Consider the following 23,496-nt stretch of genomic DNA (forward strand, 5'->3'; position numbering starts at 1 on the left):
CATTAAAAAACACCAAAAAAAAAACACAACAAAACAAATGCTGTAAGACTTAAGATGGCATGTAAATAAATACAATTAGAGTGGGGAAAAAATATGTGAGCTCCGTCTGACTGACCTCAGAGTTCAGGAAGTGGACTTCGGCCAGCATGCGGACAAGATCCTTGTCTGACAGTCCCATAGTTGGCTCAGCGATCATTGCCATGCTGGATTTCTTCCGTCCAGTGGGCGTCTCGGCCGTAGGATGGTGGTCACTGGCTACACTGGCACTGGAAGGATTAGGGAGAGAACTCTACTGGTAATGCAAAGCACTGCATGGATTCAGGAACAATATAACATATATACATGGTTTACCGCTCAGCCTCTGTCAAAATTGAGAATAGATGTCTGTCAGTCCACACTAAAAGCATGCAATTGTATCTTCTGGATTGACTGGTGTGTTGCTATTTGATTACATGAATTTGTTAACTTTTACCTATACCAGACCGGAAAACCTTCTTCTGGGTGCACCATTGAGTTTCCTTTTTGAACCACAAAGTCTCTACAAGTATCTTCTACTGAAATAGATGTAAAACACCAATGAAAATTTGAGATGTTATCCCCATCATCACCATCCAAGGATACCTCCTAATTGTTTAACTAGTGAATCAATGAGGGTTTTTTTTTTGTGACTTGATAGAACCCACCTCTAAACTTGCTGTGGAACACTACCACACTACATGTGCTTTGACATCACTGCGTACACAGAACAAGCTGACGTTATGTTTTTAGCTTGTGATTTTCAGTATGCGGTGTGGCCTTTTGGTCTGAAAGACACATACAAAAAGTCATTCACTGCTAAGATGAATTATTCCTTCCCTTAAATCAACAGGTGATGCACCGGCCATCAATGAGTGGAGTAGACTTGAAAGGGGTAATATGTTTGCATTTTTTCTTTCCTCTCAACTATACTGAGTAAATCCTTAACTCATTCCATGCCAGGGAATTTGGACAGTGTGTACAATGCTATAGGGTTTTTCTGTGTCAATCGTCATAAGGCACACAAGGGGTTAACAAGGGCTCACTTGTCCTGTCTCGTTTCCGGTCGGGAGGGAGACGAGGGCTTGTTCCAGCGATCGTCGTCATACAGCAGGCAGAAGCGGGAGGCCACACGACAGATGTCCCACACCTCCTGCTTGCGGGCCGTCTTGGCCAGGTCGCCCCACAGACGAGCCCTTTAGAGATCACGGCACAGGGTTAAACAACAATAGTGATGCTCTTTAAGAAAAAAAAAATGACTCGATAATATCATATCATGTGACAGATATCATCAAGATATTTCATTCCTGGTATGTGGGAGTAGTCTAAGACACTTTTACAGCACTTTGAAAACAATGACGAAGAGATACTCAACAATAACTTTGATTTCAGTTCAAATCGTATAACTCTGGATGTTATACACTTGACAAGTATCATCATATATCAGGAAGAGGTCACAATTTTCACTGATTTGATTTACTTCTCTGATTTTTCCGTTTTCATGTATAGCAATACAATATCGTAATGGAATTTCTCTTTAAGAGAATTAATGAGTGGCAAACAGAGCATAAGTACTATGGGTGGGGACTAATGAAAAAAAAAGATGTGACAAAGCAGAAGAGGAGAGCCTGACTGCTGTGATGGCCTTTCAATACGAGTGGTACCGGCGTCCCCAGGAGCTTACCTCTCCCTCTCATTCTCGCTGGCAATCCTCTTGATGTGCCCGTTGGCCTTCTTGGTGCTCTTCTTGTAGTTCCGGGCCTTGGCCCCCAGCTGAGCAATGATGGAGTCAGCCCCGCGGCCTCCAGCTGTAAGAGAAATTAAAGGAAGGCCATGCAATTCAGCATTACTGGCAAGAACTTTACAATTGATGCATTACTAATGAGAAGCCTGTTTTGTTTTGTTTTGTATTTTTTATTTGTTTGAAAGTAAATCAAGGACTAGATGATAATGTCAATTGAGACCATACATGTGTATATCTGCCTGTGGATTCTTTTCACATCTATGAGCTCTTATTCCTAGAAAGAGAAATTAACAAGCACCTTCATAAGCTTTCTCATGTTGCTGTTCTACAAATGGTTTGCAAGCTTAATAAAAACTGGAGGCACAAGTTAAATGTGGAGTGTCTGAAACCCCACGAGGTGCAGCATGTGTTTGTGTTTTAGACCATTTCCAATACTGATGAGTGCATCCAATACCAATGAGTCAAGAAACATACCTGTACATCATTTGTTCTATAAAATGGGCACATTAATATACTAAAAACATACAATCTCAATTACATTTCCCCCCAATCATGTCCAGCAACATTGGGATATACATCCAGTGCAAAAGCTGACCAGAAGAATTTGACTGACACAATGGTGAAAAAAAAAATATTGGAAATAATTTCCTGACACATGGTCAATGTGCAAAGGAACGGTGGGATAAATTTTACAATAAAAATCTCAGTGATACATGGCTAAATTATATAAACGATTTGGAAGATCATTTAGTAAAAAACTTTTACGTGACAATCAGCCAATCAGATTCAAGGATTGTGAGAACCATACTATGTTCAGGAAACAGAATGCTGTCAGAGGATTTACAAAGCACCAATTGAAGAGAATTTGACCATATGGATCGTCTCAGTAACCATATTTGAAGGGGTTGCACAGTGTTTAGAGCATTATCCCACTTTATGAATCTAGATCTCCCTATCAAAATGAACACTGTCCCAACATGAGATCAAGTGTCTGGGGCCTCCTCCACACCAACCTTTGGGTTCCCTCTCACTCTCCAGGACCAGCATGAAGGCATCTGGGGACAGGGCCTGGCCAGCCTTGACCAGCAGTGACCGCTTCATCAGGACAGTCCCAGAGTCGGAGCTGGTCCTCGCCTGACAGATGACATAAATGTACCAAGAAAGTGACATGGATACTATTCTACGGTATGTCTTCATTATCTATTAGGTCGCGCTCCTCAACCGGAAAGCTCTCGAACATGGACCATGATGTCTTTAAAAAATGGAATAAAAAAGATTTGTACTCAATCTAACAGAGACTAAAGAAACAAAATTATAGGAGCCAGAGTGGATCTTGGGTTAAAAAAGGTTGAGAAGCTCAGTTCTATAAAGGCACCATTCATCCTCACAGCTGTGACTAGTGACAAACTCTTGAAATGGGAAATATATATATACAGAATGACAAGTACAGCTCTAGCAGAGTAATATAGGAAGAATTTCTTTGAGATGTCTTGTACGTGAGTAGTGACTTATCTTTAAAACAAGTGACGAAATTTGTCAAAAGTTGATGGTGGCACCAGTCTTACATTTTACATATTGCCACAATAGATGACTAACTGATTTTTATGCACATTTTTGTTGCTATATTTATTGTAATAATTAAAGTTCATTCGAACATTCATAAAGTTATTTGCTTTGTTTATTTTGTCAACACATTCAAAGTGATTGCTAAAATTTAATTTTCACCTCCGCCAAGGGAGGAAGTTATGTTTTTGTTACCGTTGGTTTGTGTGTTCGTTTGTCCGTGTGCAAAATAACTCAAAGAGTAGTTCACGGATTAGACTGAAACTTGCAGGAAAGGTTTAGAATGATACAAGTAACAGACGATTAAATTTTGGTAGTGATCCGAGAATTTTTTGGGAATTTATGAAGGATTTTTGACATGTTGGCAGGTAGGGTCAATGAACTTGGGAGTTCAGGCTGTGCGTATTGAGGTTTGCATGCGCGCACTAAAGTGCATGATGCTCTAGTTTCTGCTAGGGCGAGGCGCGCCGTGCAGCTGAGGGTTTATGACGTAACAAAGGCATCTATATTGGGAAATCTGGCAACTTTCAGCACACAATGCTATAAGTATGTATGGGTGGAAATCACTGATATCTTTATGGAAGAACAAGATCAGTGGTGGAAATGAGCTGCATGCTTGGCGGAGGTCTGCGCTCTCAGAGTGCTTTTCTAGTTATTATATGGAACTAGAAATAAGATTACTGAAAAAAGAATGCAAATATGGCAGGACCTTTTGCAAGTTCTTTGATCAAGTTTGCCAAAACTTGGAACCACCTTTGCATTCATTTCACAGCTTGTATCCAATGCACCACCTGCAAGGAGTCATAGCGTGTACTACTGCTGCCTGGCATATTGATCAAGCTGTCAAACACAAGTTTTGTCCTCCAATGCAATGCGCACCTGTTCAATGATCATAGCTGCCTGGTCCTCCAGTCTCTCGGGGAGTTTGTAGAGCTCTGCCCTGAGGTCCAGTCGGTGGAGGGCCGTCTCCAGACGCTCGCGGTACTGACCCCCGTCATCCAGACTCAGGGCCTTGGAAGGAGAGAGGAACGAGATGAAGTCATGATGTAGGATCAGTAATAGCCACCAGTAGAATACAGTTTCAGATACTAATGCTGCTCATTATCGCCAAGTAACATGAAACTCCGCAGATGCCAATTTATCTGGGCATCAGTGAAATTACTGCCAGTAAGAAATGCTTTAATACTCAGGAGTGGAAATATGACACTTAGCTATACATGTAGATGAGAAGTGTAGCTGTACGAGCAGGGCATCTCAAAGGAATGTGCTTTTGATGATAAATTGGCTTTCATAAAAACGCACTGTCACTGGAAATAGTTGCAAGTCTAACTCCAAACTGGGCCCCACTTCCTCTAGTCGTCAGTTTTGACAACAAAAAATATAAGCACTACTTGATTGTTTTTTTATACATTTTGGTTTACTCTAAGTTTCAGAGTCATTTTTTTTATTTGGCAGTAATATTTGATACACATTGTTTAATGTCTTCAGGAATTCCCTAGGTAATTTCTTCACTCAGCCATGAACTCACAAACATGGCAAATGGAAGGAGAGAGGCACAGACACACATGCATACAGACAGACAGACATCAGACACAGACACAGAAAATAGATAAAGCAGACACGGAAATATATACACACACTTCCAACAAACAGACAAGCAGACATGCAGATACAAACACAGACACATACACACATTCACATGGGGACAAACATGGATACACATAATACAACTGATAGACAAACAGACACACACAGAGACATAAACACAGATACAGACACACATATGGGTAGGCCCTACAGACATAGATACACATATAATATACAAATGATAGAAAAACTGACACTGCACAGACATGAAAAAAAAAAGAACAAATCTCTTGTTCCTCTTGGACCTCACCTTCCTGAGGTGTTCCATGGCCACCTGAATCTGCTCCACATCCTCCTCACACTTGGCCAGCTCTGTGTGCAGCTGACATCGCAGCAGAATCAACAGGCTGCAGAGTGACGAAGCAAAGGAACTCTAATGACCATCATAACATTTGCCATTCTCAGAAGCTAGCTGTCTGTTCTTTAAATTTATGGGGAAAACATCAATGATGACATTCTTTTTTTTTACACAGTTTTTTCCACTTCTCTCCCTTATCTTTATTATTTTTCCAACCCAACCTTCTCCTTCCTCCTCTCCTATCTTCTTTCTGGTTCGTCTATACCATCCCACCGACATCTGTACCCTTACTTGATTCTCCCTCTATTCTTCCTTACAACTGTCCCTGCCTCCTATTTTCCAGTCTCCTTTAGTGCAACCCTAACTTCCAGCTCACTGCTGCCCTTCGACCATCACTATGTGCTTTCCTTACACTCCCCCTATGTCGCTTCCTTCCTCCACTCTGCTCCCTCTAGCTTCAAATCATCTTTCGCCAACCAACAGTCATTTCGAGGACTACATACACATGGTGTTTCCGCAATCCTCCCTTCCTCATTGCTGACATTAGCAAGCTTTATATCTGCAACGCAAACACTTGGACGATGCAGACTCCCAGGTTGGGCAATGGAAACGGCTGTGCCGCATACAAAATGTGCAGAACACCATTTTTTGCCTAATTAGCGTCGTCTTTGTGTTTGCGTCGCAGATCTTACACTCACTATTGTCACCGCTGATGCTGATGCTGATGCAAATGCTTTAATGAAAATTTACAAGGACTGAATATTAAGAGGGGTAACCATGTTTTCTGTCCAATCTCACAAAAGAAAACCATGTCATGCAAACAGGTATTAGGCTGCTCTCAGACACTGAGATATTGTACATGTATATAATCGATGAGTCGTATCATACCTTGAATTCATTAAGAGCGTTCAGACACAATGTTAAGATATTATGTCACTCGTACGGCAGCATCAGACCTCAATCACTGTCATGGAAGCTTGTGGATATGTATGAGTCCCTCCCTTGCGCAGTATGTACATGTACTTTGCGCGTGCTTTGCGTATTGTTGTTATACTTTGTGGTATATTCATAAGTATAGTTTGCGCTTACCCATAATGAGCAAATAGGTCCCACCTTCCCATACAAAGCATTGATATGAGAGCATTCAGGCACAAGCATGCGTCATATATCAAAACGACGTACCAAAATGAGAGCATTCAGACATTATAAAAACATGCAATATCTATAAGTCATTTATTCATATGTCCTGTAACAATACGTCATATATTCATGTGTTGTATAACCATACGTCATATATTTATTTGTCGTATAACCATTTGAGAACTCTCTAGTCGGAAAGGGAGGTTGTATAGTCACATGATCTCTCAGCCAGGCACCAGAGCTAGTCTACTCATTCAGCACCCACCTGTCAATGTTCTCCAGAGATTCGGCAACCAGAGTGAGGGGCTTGCGGACCTGGCTCCTCAGGTTGGTCTGCAGCAGGGGCAGGCAGAGGTTCCACAGGGTCACGCAGCCTGCCTGAATCACGTTGGGGTCACCATGGCGCACCGCGTTCATGACGGCTTCGCTCAGACGGTCTATGGCATGCAGACGCACCTAAAGTTTGTATGGAATACACCAGGAGCAAGTTACACAAAGGAAGCAACTATAATTAAAGGTAAATCCATATCACTTGTTTGTGTACCTGTACTTATTTATTTTCTATTTCCTGCTGTCAAATGCATTGTTTCTTCTCTACTTTGCAAACATCATATCTATATATGTATGTCTGCTTCATGAATTAATTATATTTAATACTTTGATAACAGTTAATCAATACCAGGTTTACCAAATCTTGTCATCAAAGGCATGAACACCAATGTACCACTTCATCCCAATAGTAGAAGATGCCTGTACAGTACGTACCCCCCCCCCCCCCGAAAAAAAAAAATTACAATCGCATTTTCGCACAATTTGATAACTTCCAATATGATCAAGCTGTCTAAATGCTACTTCAGGGTCTTAAAGTATAACATATATCTGAGCTATAGTTTGCAGAAAACCCCATTCAATTTGTGACCCTGCACCACAAAACAAACAAAAAGTCGCCAGACATGAATTTTTAGTTAAGACCATATTCTGAAAGAGCAGACTTTAAGCTTTAGAATGATGTATAACTCAAATCAAATGGACTCTCCTAACCTATTCGAATATTGGAAAGAAAGCACAACTCAGGAAAAGTGTGAACTGAGAAAAGAGGCTCTAAAGTACAGTGTCTATTCAAGCGCTTAATCTTTACCAAGCTGTGCCAGCTGTGCGATGAATGAGACAAAAAACAGGAAGTAAACCACCAGAGTAACAACAATGAAGGGATTATCAGATTAAACTGAAAATGAACATGCCTCATTAACACACTCTGTCAATAACCAATGCCAACTTTCAAAAGCAGTAGCATTATCCACTCAAAAGTAATTAGAGTTGAAAGTGAAGAGCGTGTACAAGGTTTTTCAAAATTTGAAAAGGGGACTCTAAAAACATGACTAATCACACTATTTTACCAAAAATGTTCGAGATAAACTGCTGAAAAAACACACTTCCCTGCCCGTTTCATAATCCTAAATTTTAGTGTAATGTAAAAGAAGACTTGCTCTTTCAGAAAATATGAAAAAGTCAAGATTGGCTAGATTGACCCTTTTCACCTATTTTCAGTCCTCATGCAAAATCAGTGTGTGCGACTTTTTGTTCGTTTTGTGGTGCACGGTCACATTTGGTTAAGTGGTCACAGAGAAATGTGGATTGTTGTAAAGCATGCCATGGGTCTGATTCTTGAAAGTGTAGCACTTGGATGTTGTTGGATCACAATGGACAGACTTTCAAGGGAAGGGATTCCTGACATGCTCTACAAAACTGCTCATTTCTCTTTGACCATTGAAGCAAATTGGATGGGGGTTTTCTGTGAGATGTGGGTAATAAGTTTCAGTTTCATACCCTGAAATTGTATTTGGATTGATTCACTATTTTTAAACTTATCATTGCGGAGGGTCCCGTTGTAATTTTTTTTTTTTTTTTTACATACGGTATGTCAACAAAAATGTGTCCTTGATAAGAGTGGCATACAATGCAGGAAATTATGAACTTGCTGGATTTAGTGCAAAGGATTTCAGCTTTTTCAAACTTTCAATGCTTTTTCTGTCCCTTGGATTATGGATCCATAAAATGGTGGTCGCTAACTTCGATGTGACCCTTAGATGATCATCTCGTTGCCAAAGATGTCACATAAGTATACAACCTGATTGCCAGTGTTACTTAGCAGCATGCAGTATATGTTTACACAGCTTCTTTTTGGAGGATCATTTCGTTCGTCAATGCAATTTAGCAAGACTCAATTAAGCTGTCTTACCTCCACCGTGTTCTTGCTGTAGACTTCTTGCTTGTCAAGGAGGTTTCTCACCATCAGTTCACACTGCAGGAACTCCATCTCAAAAAACGTCCCTTTGTCCTGAAATCAGTCATACAGTTGACATTTGTTTCTTCTTTATCAAATGGCATTCATGCAAAAATCAGCATGTAGCTACAAGTACGTAAGTCTCTTGAAACAATATTATTCATACCAGGAAAGCTGGAATACAGCAAATTAGGAGTGACCCACTATTTTGTTTGGTTATGAAAAATTACCACAAAAGATGATGATCCAAATCTTCCCCCATAAAGAATGCATCTATAAAAAAATAGATTTTACCAGATAAATGGCATGAAATATTAATGTATGTAACTGAACATATAGTGCATGTATGCTCAGCTAGCTAGTACAGTAGTCTATGCAACATCAAGTTGATCAATAAATGTAAAATGAGAGTATAAAGCGTCTTTTTTAAAAATAATTAGTGAAAATCATATCATCTACTCTAAAATCTGTTCGATTTTCGAAGCAAACATTGTCTAAAATCTTCTTCTCTCTAGGATATCAACATCTCAACTTCATCACTTCTGCAAATCTTGAAAAGTACCAACCCAACACAATCAGCAAAGAATATGCAAAGAATATCTGATTTCCCCTATTTGATCACGGGGCAAATTCGCCTGTGAACTTTAGAAGCACTGCACTGTGGATGTTAAAAGAATAATAATAATAATAATAATAATTAATCATGCTTGAAGCTGTGAAGAACACTGATGTGTTAAACATGGCCAACGGCAGATACAAACACAGAAAACATGTCCACTATACCTTGAGGGGGAAGTTCTTCATGGCATCCAGCGTCCGCGCCAGGAGGTCTGGTAAGTTGTGCTCGGCACACAGTCGGGCCAGGTCCATAAGCAAGGGGGCCCTATACAAATGGCAGTTCAGAAGTCAGTGCGTGAATCATCTTTAAGTAGAACAACCATTCATTACTTGTGATACATGGCCTCCATTCTGACATTACTCTTCAAATCCTGTGATCCCATTTTCGTGTTGATCAACTCCCTGGTGGTGACGATTGATCTGACATGTCACTGATCTATTACCGGGCAAAGTTCATCTCTGCTTGGACTCAATCATTTTGTGGTTGTCATCTTATTGGTTACCGTACTTAAAAGAAGAAAAGCACTGCTCTATTCTAGCAAAAAAGTTGAATTTTGTGGGTTTGGCAGCAAGTCCATCAAGTATTGATTAAGTCTGACAATACCTTCGGAATTCTTCGTGTTGAAAACCTCTGAGTTTCCATTGCCCAATATCTTAATCCAGGACAAAATCAGTCTTTACTTCACACAAAGTGGAATTCATACAACTTGACTGGGACTTTACATGAACCAATACAACATACCGGTATTTCACATTCTCTGCAAAATGTACATTTCAATATACTACAAAATACGTAATAGTATACAATATTATGTAAATATGGAACTGAAGACCATGGTGCTGAAGGCACAATCCTATATGAACCTCAGTTCCTAACAAAGACATCATGTATTACTGCAGTCGGATCTAAGCTTGCTGCAGCTTCCTTCTTTGACAGATTTACTGTCAAAGCACAGATTTTAGCAGTACATTAATTTTTTGCGCATTTCGCGCTACTTTTGGCTAGCGCGAATTCTAAAACCCACAAAAGTATCTTCAAAATTTTCTCTGCACATTTTGAATGGGTTGACAATTGTGCAGCGCAAATTCAAGAACCCATGAATATGTTTTAGAGCCGCTCAGTGTGAAAAATTAATTGTGTGAAAATACAGACAGTTAGAGTAGTCTACTGCAGTTCAACTGTGACTGGAGAAGACTACATCTCTGATACCTGACTTGTTCTCATTTCTCAGGCAGGGATGTTTCACTTTGCGAACAATAAACTGGCAGAGCGTTTTTGAGAGAGTGTGTAATGACACACAAAACACTAACTTCTGTGAGATGTTGCCATCACAATTATATTCTGAGCGTCACGTAACAGATCATACTTCAACACACATTGAACAAGTGAGCCATATGTGAATGTGTGGCGAGTTTGAAACAATCTTCATGAAACTTTGAGATTTGAAAACATTTCGCACCCAAAAAAAAAAATCTTGGTTTTCACATTTCACAGTATTTGCCAATGTGATGCAGTACGACGAAACATACCTTATTTGTGCAGCAAGCAACATAAATTATATGAACAAAATGAAAGAAGTCACACATGGTGCACATGGGTCGGCACGTATACGGAGACAGTTTGAAACCAAAATCAAAAGAGTCTTGCTCAGGTTGAAGCTAAACATCTCGTTAATGTCCATCATTTTCTCCAAGCCTCTCAATCAGAGCACACACATTGTAAATATATGGGAACAACTTACCTGTCAAATTAAACTTCACAGTTTTAATACAGTCATACATTCACACCAGTAGGAAATGAATATATACAAATTTTTAATTGTGCAACTTTTTTCCCATTTCTTCTATTATATGATTCTAAATATCACAACCCATAGCCACAAGTCACTAATAACTTTCATTTTATAACAATCTGGGACATCAATCCTTTTCTTTTTAAGCCACAAAAGTTATGTAAGTCACTTCTTTGTTTCCAATGTGTTATCACAATACCCTAGTGTCTATTCTTTGGTTAGTCTGACCTCACCATTTAAAAGCATTTAAGAGACCATACCAAATCAATTATTTTATCACAACAATATGACTTCATCGGTTGTGCATAACTTAAATCCCTGTCATGTTACAAGGGCAAGACTTCTTTTTTGTTGGGATTTCATCTAAAGGGTGAAAGATATAAACAGTGAATTCAAAACATCAATGCATAATTCCAGTGTGTGCACAGATGTATATAGCAATGAGCTGGAAGCAACTGAGGCATTGAAGGGCTACCTGGGCAAACACTGTACTCCAGGCAAGCTCATAGAAGAATGCTCCATTGATGTGAATTGGGGACGTTAACATCTTGATAAAGGGTAGAAAAGAAAGTGCACTGGAAACATCTGAAACAGTCATAAGATTCCAATGAGCAGAACAAACTGTGAGTAGGTACAACACAGCATCTTTAGAGTCAGGATATGAGCTTGAGATAGAAGAGATTTAGAACCCAACTCCATCTCAGGTAGTGACCGGTACCTGGTCAGCGGGCCAGTGTGATGCTCAAAAACTGCCCATAATGCAAATCACACACACACTCAGGGAGGAGAAAGAGTTATCTTATCGCCCAGTGCAGATCAGGACTCACGCGGACTTACTTTTTATCTCTAGCCACAGGACCCACGGGTGCAGCTTTCCATTTGGACACCAAAGACTTGCTGCATGACAGCATGCATTGCCATGAAGCATTAGGGAGGGGTAGGGGGTATGGGGATAGGGTAAGTGGGTTGGAGGAATTTGTCAAGGGGGAGGAGGTGGGGTTTGGGGAGGGGGTAAAGTACAGGAACAAGAAGCATGCAAAATGTTAAAATGCGTATTATATTGCTCAGATTATGAATATAGCTATTTGAATGGCATCAAATCAAGCAGAAATTAAAATGTGAAGGAGATGAAGATAACTATGAAGGAGAAAAGTGAAATTTCATGCAAAGAAGAAAATTTTAAAGAATTCACAAAGGAGGATATAGCCTGTCACTGCTAAGATAACTCACTCAGAAAATATATGCTTTGTGCGTTAATTTCTGTCATCTTCTCTGAGTTATTTAAAACTTTATCCTAGTCAACTGCACATTTGGTACCACACAAAATCAATAAAAGCAAATATTGAGAAAAACATAATAAATGGCAAATAAATACTACCTATCCATTCCCTCTTTATCATATCTGTTTATTTCCTTCCATTACATCAGTAAAATAAGAAAGGCAGTACAGATGTATAGATTTGTGAGTAAAAAAAAAAAAAAGAATAAATGCGCAATAAAATAATGATTACTTTAAGTGGTAGAATTGTGTGGTGTGTTAGCTGGTATGTGCGGCAGTGCATCAGTGAATGAATCATTAGAGAAGTGTATGTTGCTGAGCAATGCAGGAAATTCCTTGATGGGAGTGATTTGATTTTATACAGTGCACATTTCACAGTAACAATGGCTTGTCTCATCATTCATTTAGTACATATGCAGTACTAACATTGACAGATATAATTCATATATTCCATGCCGAGTAAATGGAATATATGGTAGTCTTTATCCAGGTGGTATTATCATTATTTCAATGAAATCACCCTGAACTTCGTTGTGGAATATCTTCGGGTGAACAATGATTTGCATGTATACACCTAAAATGTATATACAATGTAGCACACTATTACAATTTAATGGTGGTAGTTGCCAACTTGATGACTGCCTCAAAATGGTGAAATTAAATAATAACTGCATATTGCAATGGGCAGGATTTTGTTGAAATAAAGCTATTTCATCAAGCTTCTTAGCAAAGTTGGTTTTATAGTCACGTATAAACACTAGTGACAATAAGTCCAACAACAGGATAATTAAATAGAGATGGAAATATTGTATAGAAAACTAGTATCATCACAACAACTATAAATTGAACCTGGGTACAGACCAAGGAATGTAGATCAAGGAAGTTTACTAATTTTCATCTACAGATTAGCCTAAGCCAAGGCCAAGCCTCACAAAATTCAGAAGCAAATAAAATTTTTTCAAAGCACAACAAATAGTCATTTCTAGTGACAAGAGAAACCCAGGAGGTTAAAGTCTACAAAACACTGATTTGCCTTAATTCATCACCAAACAAATATTGTTTTCATGCATATTTGCTGAATGTACATTCAAGCATCTAAACTACATATCAGGCATGTAGGCCTACAAGTGACTCAAATTAGTGACCCATCCATAAATTATCTTCTATTTCAAACATAACTAGGCACTCACAAAAATGTGTACTATAAAATCAAACAAATGGGTTGGCAGATTTAAGAAATAATTTTTTTGGAAAAAAAAAATCCTATTCAAACCACACTTTCCCTGGAAGAAAAACAACAGAAGAAAAGAAAAACTTTGGTTGCAAGTCTGCTAACAAATTGGCAACTCCATCACAATCAGCTTTAATACCTTTCCAATATGTACACCATACTATTCATCAGCAGTTGGCTACCAGTATTATAATCATGACACCTAAAATGTCCATAGTGCCCACTTCATACTAATAATTAAAGCTACAAAACACTGATCACTGAAAAAGTCAAGTGGAACACCAAAAGCTACAAAAATGCATATTTTACAAATTTGCCGGTCAAGACTAGTCTAGGAAAAACCTCATCTACTCTATGACTAGTGAATTCTAAATAGTGGTCCTCACTGCATGGAAATGGATGAAGTCTGAATCTACGGTTCCACAAAATAATGCAGTCTCTATATGCATAAGTTGTTCTTTCATCACTACACAGAAAACTCTGCTACTCAGTACTACAAAGGAAGAATTGCTAGCTCTACAAGCAAACCTCTCTCTCAGAAGAAATCATAAAACACACACTTGGCAAACTTTTCTATACAATCATCGATATTTAGTCAAACATAGCAAATACACCATGATTTAGACTATTTGAAATGAAATAAGGATGACATATTTTGGCTTCATCAGAGATGATTTCTGTCAAAGACTTTGTCTAGTTACTAGCAAAAAGGACAGAAAGTTGGTCACAAGGACTTAAAGGCAGCACTTCACTTTCCCTCTACAAAACAGAAACCGACACTGGCTACAAACAGAAAGTCTACTGTCACGCTACGTACACCCTAGAGTTGAACCTACATCTAAGCAACAAGAGCTCTAGACTACCTTAATATCACTGAAACAAACTCATGATCAAAAACACACAAGCCTCTACACTTACATTTCACCAGAATCCGCCTGTGATCTTCTCAGAATGGAATGGAAAAAAAAGTTAGGCAAGCATGAGATGAAAATGGTATTAGAGTGGCATGAATATGATTATTAAAAATGAAAAAAAAAAATTAGTGTACCATGGTCAACCACAAGCAAACCTTTAAAAAGAATGGCAAAGCAGCAACACAAAATGGAGCATGCACAGCATCAATCGCAATGGACTGAAGGATTTTCATAGAGCCTACAAAAATATCTGCATTGAGGATATGCATTTTTATAATTCATAGAGTTTATGATCTTTGGCATCGGGACTCATATATGTGACCCTGCACCACAAAACAAACAAAAAGTCGCCAGACATGAATTTTTAGTCAAGACCATATTCTGAAAGAGCACACTTTAAGCTTAAAAATGATGTATAACTCAAATCAAATGGACTCTCCTAACCTATCTAATTATTGGAAAGAAAGCACAACCTCAGAAAAAGTATGAACTGAGAAAAGAGGCTCTGAAGTACAGTGTCTATTCAAGCGCTTAATCTTTACCAAACCGTGCTGGCTGTGCGATGAATGGGACAAAAAACAGGAAGTAAACCACCTGAGTAACAACAATGAAGGAGTATCAAATTTAACTGAAATTAGGCATGCCTCATTAACACATTCTGTCCATAATTAATGCCAACTTTCAAAGCAGTAGCACTATCCTTTCAAAAGTTATTAGAGTTGAAAGTGAAGAGTGTGTACAAGGTTTTTCAGAAATGAAAAAGGGACTCTAAAGACACATCTAATCACACTATTCTACCAAAAATGTTTGAGATAAACTGCTAAAAAACACACTTTCCTGCCCGTCTTATGATCCCAAATTTTAGCATAATGTAAAAGAACACTTGCTCTAGATCGGCTAGGTTGACCCATTTCACTTATTTTCAGTCCTCACGCAAAATCAGTGTGTGCGACTTTTTGTATGTTTTGAGATGCATGGTCACATATAGTCTCCCTACAAGCACAGGCAAAGAGACAGAGAGAGAGATGTGAAAACTGAAGTTCATTTCACATGCTTGATTGATAATAATGAAAGCTACTGCATTGACACAAATATTCTTCCCAAGGGAGCTGTTCAAACTGTTCTTTGAATGCTACTAAGTTTACACTGCCATTAAATTCCTATATTTGTATGACATCTTTAGCAACTAAATGATCATCTAAGAGTCAACTTGAAGTTAACAGAACGATTCTAAGGATCCTTGATCCTAGGGACAAAACGAATATTGAAAAGTTTGAAGAAGCAAATATCTTTGCGGCAAATGCATAATTTCCTCAGATTTTACTATAAGAAAACTATAATCAATACACAATCAGAGAATTTCTGAACACTTATTAATCAGCCCTGTCAAAAATCATGCTCTGTAATTAGCTAACACTTTAATTAACTTTCAGACCCCATACATACTTGAAAACACAGCAAAGAACATATAGCATGCCAAATGTTGATCAGGTGATCCTTAACATGATGTAGGTAACAAAACTCGTTTCTGTATTGTCACGGAAATCTCCATATCAAAATTGCAAAGGAAAAGTACCATGTGCATTGATGCGTCTCATCATATCATATCCACAAGCAGGAATAGAAATTTCTATAGCAGCATTGGCATGCAATTTGGAAACATTATCAGTCACTTTGTATCTCATTGGTGGATTTTTATATTTTGGTCAACATACAAAACCAATTCAAGTTTGATGCAAAATTATATCAGCATATTAAAGAAAAAGGGGAAGAAAAAAAATGCAGTCAAAGTGCACACAAGTGATAAAACACATGCATGTAAGTGGTGTCAGCAATGTTGTGGCGGGAGAGGAAAAGGGGCGGGGGAAAACGGAGGCGGGCGTTAATTCTGGATGAGGCGTGTGATTGTGAGGTGGAAGAGAGTCATAGTGTTTTGTTCCTCTACAACACGCAAACAAACTTACACCTCGCTGGCAGTGGAAGCCAGGCGGAATACAGAGCTTATGGAGGGGGAGCTTGCCCCCTCCTCCCTCCCATCAACCGCCCCCTGGCTGGTGGGAGCGGTGGGTTTGCTCCTAGGGTGGGGCAGAATATATACAGGCAAGTGGGTTGGTATACAGGTTAGAAGAAATGTTCTGCGTATTATACTGTCAAACCAGAAATTTTTGCGTGCATTAAACTTTTGCCAATTTCACGAGCCAAGATTTGCAAAATATACAATGCATGCCCCAATTTTTTTTTCTACTCAATGCATTGAATGCCAGTGACAATTTGTGAAAATTTCATGTGAAAAAAGGCCATCACGTCCAATTTGCAAAAGCTTCATGCCGTGAGTGTTTCTGGTTTTACAGTAAACTGTCATCACTGTATGCACCAGCACAGCAACGATGGCAGATTTGGAAGCGGGTCTAAATAACTGCTAAATGCTGGCACACTTTGGGCACCCATTTTACTTTATTGGCATCTTAGTGTCTGTGGTTAATATTTCAAGCACTGATATACGCTTATGGATATATAACTTTTGGTAAATATATTTAGTATGATGACATTAATATAGCCAAGGCAGGAATGGGGAAAAAGTTGTTAGCAGGTATTTTGCAATATTTCAAGTATAAAAGCAAAGTGTGAATGCCTTTTGCAGGGATCATTTGCTAACTCCTTTATACCATATGACTAATCTTGGAATAAAACTTTCAAGGTTATGTGAAATTACATATTGAAATATACAATGTATGTATGTTTATTCTTTTTTATCTGCTCTAAAGTAATGACCTTGCTTGGCCTCATTCTTACACATGGATGGGTACTATTGCATTGATCATAGCAAAGATTATATGGTTTGAAACATTATGCATAATGAATCAGTGAAGGCATTGCCTAATATAAAGGGCAGATCATTGCCTTTAATCACTGGTGAGGGTTATGATTCTAAAAGTAAATGTAGAGTTTATTCTGTTTCCTGCAATCCAGATTTTTTTTTAAGAAAAAAAAACTTCAAGAAAGAGAAGAAAGAGCCTTTATTGAATATGACAACACATCACTGAAGATACATAAAGATATGTATAAAAAAGCATCTAGGATTGCCCGGCTGTCAGCTTCCTTTAATGTGGATTTTCTGCATGTTATGCTCACTTGCACACAACCCCCACACATACTCACATAGCTGTAAAAACATTCAAGCATACACGAATATATGGCAGATTCCCACAGCATTTCTTGTTGGTCTTTCCTCCAACACACCTGTAAAATAATCTTACCATAGTTTCTTTTTCGCTACAGCAAGCACACATCAGCTTATCATAATGTTTCCATTCTTTCATACGGCAACTGGAGTTCACACACATTTGCCAACAAGCATTTTTTTTTTGTTGGAAGATCAATAATGATGGAAAGCATCTTACTTCTCTTCCGGTAGAGAGGGCGTGGCCGTCTTGCGCCCACTGGCCACACTCATGGAGCTTGAGGACCGGGAGAAGTCTTCATCGTGCACGATGTTCTTCAGAATCCTTTCCAGGTGGGGGGCAGGCTCGGTGACCTCTCCCTGCTCGCATGCACTGTGTTGGATGTTGGAAATAGATACACAAAATGCACTACCTGATCTCATCTGAATTTGTGGCTGTAAACCAATAATGATGTCTTGTGGAAACATGTGAAGTTTCACAACTCTACAACTTTCAGATTTTAAACCCTACTGAAAATAAACTTCTATCGATCATTCCTTTTTTTTTTATTGCTGCTTTGTTCATTAAAACTCAACTGAAACACAGAGCTGATGAGCAATCAGCACATATGTGATATTCTTTTGTAACATGGTGATGTGTATATACATAATGTGGCATTCTTTAACAAAAGCTGATTGAAGATAAGATGAAATAAGAAAGGATGAATTCTTCCACACAATGACTTCTGGCTGTGAATGTAAGACATGGCCCAACTTTGATGGCCGATTCCTATACTCACACTCTCAGGCGCATGAGCTTGAAGTACACAGAGAGCTCTCCACTGGGTTTCAGATCCTTGGCCAATTTGTTCATGTCCACGAGCTGGTGACGGACCTGGCAACAAGTCAAAAACATTCAAAAAACTGCCCCGTTTATGTTCGTGAAAGGTAATGTTTATAGCACATATACTTATTTATTCAAGTTGGCAGAACAATAACCTGTTCAAGAGCTGGAAAAAAAAATCTAGACTCACAATTTTTACTCCAAGCTTCACTTATACACACTTCACAGGCAAAAGCTATCGCACCTATATTTAAACTTAAGTGACATTTTTAAGCTATGTACCTGTGATTTGAGTTTGGTGGTCATAACTCAAAAGCTGTGGAATGTTATGGAGAGTACACCAAATTGTTGGCAATGCTGATGACAACTGAAAAGTGACGCCTATGTCTTGCTTCAGCTATGCAGACGAGACAATAAAAATGTAGCGTTACTAAAAACATATCCTCCTTACAAGATCCTCATAGTCCAACAGACTTTGGAGAAGACTGACCAGTTTTCATGGGTAAATGGTTTAAATTTCCATCATATGACAGAAGAAGCATATACCTGCTATTTGCCTGTGCTCTGTGTTTGAGATATTGCATGTTCAATATTTGAAAAGGAATTTCTCTTAGTTCCATCTGGAGTGGCTTCTACGTGTAATATTATCTAGTCTGACTACAAACCTGAAGGGCGATGACCTGCTTGTACATGAGGGGGACGTGGGTCTTGGTGAACTCCGACGTCGCCTTGCTGACCTCAGCCGCCTCCTTGGTGCGACCGGCGTCGACATGGCACTCGATGAGGGCCAGCATGAGCTGGGCCCGCCACTCGTAGTCCTTGTCCTCGATGTCATCCAGAGCCTTGACCACGTGGTGGAGGCTGACCGACAGGAACTGGCGGAAGTTTGGCTTCAGGAAGGGTCGGCAAAACTGCCAGTACAGCACAGAGGCGTTGTACACCAGGAAGTGATACCTATGACATACACACACAAGGAAAAATGACAAGAATAATTTTAGCTCCAAGAGGAGGGCTTTGCTGCAAGTGATTAAATCTAATCTTTTCTGTCCTTTCTTCTCCCTCCTTAGAAGATAATAATGATCAAAGTGCATTATTCTTATTTCTGCGTGTTTTGTTAGCATTTCTTATGATTATGAGTTCGAAATATTCTTTGATAGACACCATTTTTTGTATTTTGACATTGTTTTTCTCCCATTTGATAGCAATATGAAATAAACATAGCTCTTCTAAACCTCAGTGTATACACAGCTATTCTCGATGTGAAGAAAGATAGATGAACAGTAAAATGATATACAGTAGCACTAATATTACTCTAGAGATTGATTTCATTGGTTCAAATTTGGTATTTTCTTTGACATCATGATAATAGGGTCTGTGTTTCACACTATGGCATGAGTTAAGAATACAATACTGCTTCATTTCACAGCACTCGGCAACCTTTTGACACTGTCTTACCTTGTGTTCTCCTTGGCAAAGTTGATAGCCTTCAGTATGTACACCACTGCCTTTTCTAACTGTGCCTGTTAATAGAAATATGATATAAAGTTATTAAGGCTACTGAATAATTGATCAACTCAACATTCTAAACATGACTTCTACATTGCTGAGCTATTCTCATCCCCTGCACTGCAGGCATGCCTTCATGCAGCTCCTAGTCAGTTTTACATTTCTACAACTATTTTCATTATTCCCCCCCCCCCCCCCCCCCCACTTCACCTCATATCAGCAACCTGTATTGCACAGGATCATAATGTCAGCTAAAAAGCAGACTGATGCTTCTTTTCTGCATCTTTCTTCATAATCCTTTTTCCATTTCCCTGCTTCTGTCATGGCACTGCTTTTTATATTTAGAATGCAAATGTACCCGGTACTCAATATTTACGAACTTCCTTACATTCAATCGTTTTTAACATACAGTGCTCAGCTCTTACAAGCAGTGGGAGCTGTTAAAAAATAATAGAAGGAGAATGTCCTGAGAATCATAAGAAATATCACAGTATTCATGAGTGAAACAATATGATGAGCTCTTACAGAATCATTGGCAGATGTTGGGGCCAGTAGCTGAGCCTGACAGAGATAGGCTCTGCAGAGAAACTGGTTTGCCGGTGGAGTCTTCATGAAGAACATCTTCAGGCTCTCCTTGGTTATGTGAGGAAGGCCATTCTGTGTGACAAATGGAGATTAAAAGAAAAGGTATTATATAGCAAATATCTATTTGTTTTGGGGGTTGGGTGGGCTGGGTGGATAATCTATTGTGAGAGTGGAAACTTTTCCAGAATTGATTTTCCCTCTGGGCTAATTTCAGTGAACCTCACTGTTTAGAGTTGTGTGGACGAAAATATTTCTGTTCATAAATATACAACATCTCTATCTCAAGAAAAACAAAAACAAATAAACAATGTGTGTTTTTGTTCACACTCTAACTCACGAGTGTAAGAAATAAGTGAAAATACCACTTACAGTATTGTAATTTTGTTTATTCATTCATTGCAACAGAACCCTAGTCAATCCAACTGTGCAATGGGTGCAATGATTCCTGAACAAGGCTGTATGAATCAACTACTGGATTACATTTCTTTTTCTTACTTTGGCCACAGTGTCTTTAAAATTCAGATTTATAAACAAATACACAAGCATTTAGTGAGTACAGTTCAAGTATGTACACTGAAACTGATGTTTCTTTAACAAAAAAATCGAGTCTTCCATACCATGTTTAAGGCTGACATTTTGATTTTAAAAATGTGATTTCTTTACCACCAGGAATCAAAAACAGGAATAGACAACACACTTACCTGAAGTGCAAGTTCTGCACACAGGACATAAAGATCCTGGTTGAATGGCAGGGGTCCGTCAGGGTTAGGCTTTGCCTCAGCAGCACTTTTGAGCAGATCATAGGCTTGGTGCAAGAAAGAGCCATCTCCTTGGACTGTGAAAAAAAAGACACAAAATAAAAGATATGTAGCAGAACAAGTTGAGCATACTTCTTGTAGGAACACTGACTTGAAAACTGCAACATTCCAAATCTACATACATTTGTATGTTCAGAATTCAGAGGTTTTGATATCACCATAACACATTCATTTCCCCATTAAGTCTCCTTTACATCACAGAGCAACTGGATGCGAACTAGTATGTTCAGTTCTATGAGATGCTCGACTAGAATGGGGACAATGTCTACAGTTTTGCAGCAAGCATCACTTGAAGAAAGTGCTAAAAAAGATATTATTTAGTGCACATAAATAAAAAATGTAGATCTAGTAGATAGAAGTCTATGCCATGCTATCCCAGTAAGATTTGTATTTATCTGTCTCAGAAAAAACCCAACAACAACAACTCAACAAAAACCTGTGAATCTACAACTTATAGTACAAGCTACATCTGCTGGGGTCTCTCCTTTTTTTTATGAGTGTTGAAAATATGAATGCCGAATTATTTTCGAAGTTAGTGGTAGATGTGTCTACTCACTACACACTATTGTCAAGATGCTAGACATTAACTTCATGTTTTAATTTTTGTAAAGAACGAACTTTCACGCATGAGACTACACGCAGTGGTTTTGCATTCTTCATTGGGGATTTGAAAATGTCCAAATATTACTGAAAAACCCGATAATAAACAAGATCAACAGCGAAACAATGATGCCGTAGATTATTGATGCACATTGGAAAAGCATTACATGCATTTCACACGTAGAGGGTAGGGATGTTGGTTTCAAAATTCCGACGCAACTGAGTGCGTCAAAATAAAAACCCACACGTTTGAAGCAGTTATCTTGGAGCATGTACCGCAAATCGCACTTTAATGCGCACTTGTGAATTCAGGGTATTTTCTTTACATGTGAGTAAAATTTTAGGCAAATTGTGAGATAATTTTAAGTATTTATTCATAAAAAAACATTAGGGTGTCGATGTGTTGGACACCCATCTATAATTCAAAATAATTATAGGCCCTCCTAAAAAGTAAGGCAAAACTTCCATATGTACCCCCCGCACTATGTGTCATGTACATGTATAAGTAACATGAATAAGTTTAGGTGGCTTTGGGATTAGGATTAGAGTTTACTCAGTTTAGGACTAGGGTTAGGGTTAGGGTTAGAGTTAGGGTAACATTGATCTCGGTGTCTTAGGGAAATGCGGACTAAAAATCAGAGGAAGCTCATACAACAATGTACAATGTAGGTGTATAATAGTCGGGGGTACATATGGAAGTCTTTCCAAAAGTAAATTGAATGTACCGCAGTTATAAATGGGTAAACTCGGCCTAGCAGCCACACTCGGCCCCCAGCACGCGCATTACAAGTGGCCGAGTTTACCCGCTAGGCCGAGTTTACCCATATGGTACGTAATAGAACCTAACTTTAACAGATCTGGGGTGGTATTCTGAAATCCTCCCTACAAAGAAATTTCTTCCTAAGTCAGGATTTTTTCCTAAGTGGTATTCTGAAAATCTTCCTAAGTTTCTTCCTAAGTCTGTTCCTAAGTTGTTTTCCTAGACTTAGAGAAAAACTTAGGAAGGGGGCAGGAGTATGCAAATTTCTGACTTTAGGAAGAAGTTGGTATTCTAGAATGCACTTATGAAAGAATTTTAGGAAGATATTGAGGGAAGCTCCACCCCTGTCCTAAGTACGTTGTTAAGAATAGCAAGCTGCAAACATCGTGATAGGCGCGCACATGTACTTTGATGCGCGAAATGAGCGTGAGAAAGGGGACATGCCGCGCACACGTGTATTTGGCCCTAGGTCATAGTAACATGCGATTGTCATTGGTTGGTTCCTTATGACAATATGATACAGCATTTCGTATTGGCTTAAAGGAAGGACGTGGACGGGGATAATTGATAAGGATGGCCTAATTTGCATTAAGAAGTTCCGAGGAAGAAATTTCAGAATACCAATTCTGTCTTTCCTAGGCACTTCCTAAGTTTCTGACTTAGGAAGAAACTTAGGAAGAAACTTAGGATTTAGGAA

The 23,496-nt window shown here is 38.8% G+C and overlaps 1 protein-coding gene across 1 annotated transcript in view; it reads right to left on the reverse strand.

Annotated features, from left to right (window-relative positions):
* LOC139719207 (cilia- and flagella-associated protein 46-like) overlaps positions 1 to 23,496 on the reverse strand; it is a 77,452-nt gene that overhangs the window by 52,439 nt on the left and 1,517 nt on the right. The window contains exons 2-18 of the mRNA XM_071630636.1: positions 21,323 to 21,456; positions 20,562 to 20,693; positions 19,986 to 20,050; positions 19,196 to 19,484; positions 18,487 to 18,581; positions 17,928 to 18,080; positions 16,491 to 16,601; positions 11,940 to 11,999; positions 9,475 to 9,574; positions 8,647 to 8,745; positions 6,673 to 6,863; positions 5,220 to 5,316; positions 4,202 to 4,333; positions 2,773 to 2,893; positions 1,700 to 1,823; positions 1,062 to 1,211; positions 116 to 266 (exon numbers count right to left, since the gene is read on the reverse strand). Coding sequence (XP_071486737.1) covers positions 116 to 266; positions 1,062 to 1,211; positions 1,700 to 1,823; positions 2,773 to 2,893; positions 4,202 to 4,333; positions 5,220 to 5,316; positions 6,673 to 6,863; positions 8,647 to 8,745; positions 9,475 to 9,574; positions 11,940 to 11,999; positions 16,491 to 16,601; positions 17,928 to 18,080; positions 18,487 to 18,581; positions 19,196 to 19,484; positions 19,986 to 20,050; positions 20,562 to 20,693; positions 21,323 to 21,456 — 2,204 coding nt within the window. The remainder of the gene's footprint in view (positions 1 to 115; positions 267 to 1,061; positions 1,212 to 1,699; positions 1,824 to 2,772; positions 2,894 to 4,201; positions 4,334 to 5,219; positions 5,317 to 6,672; positions 6,864 to 8,646; positions 8,746 to 9,474; positions 9,575 to 11,939; positions 12,000 to 16,490; positions 16,602 to 17,927; positions 18,081 to 18,486; positions 18,582 to 19,195; positions 19,485 to 19,985; positions 20,051 to 20,561; positions 20,694 to 21,322; positions 21,457 to 23,496) is intronic.

This window comes from Diadema antillarum, unplaced genomic scaffold (genome assembly GCF_040938485.1).
Source record: "Diadema antillarum isolate AM-2024a unplaced genomic scaffold, OU_Dant_1.0 scf00000107, whole genome shotgun sequence".
Taxonomy (NCBI): domain Eukaryota; kingdom Metazoa; phylum Echinodermata; class Echinoidea; order Diadematoida; family Diadematidae; genus Diadema; species Diadema antillarum.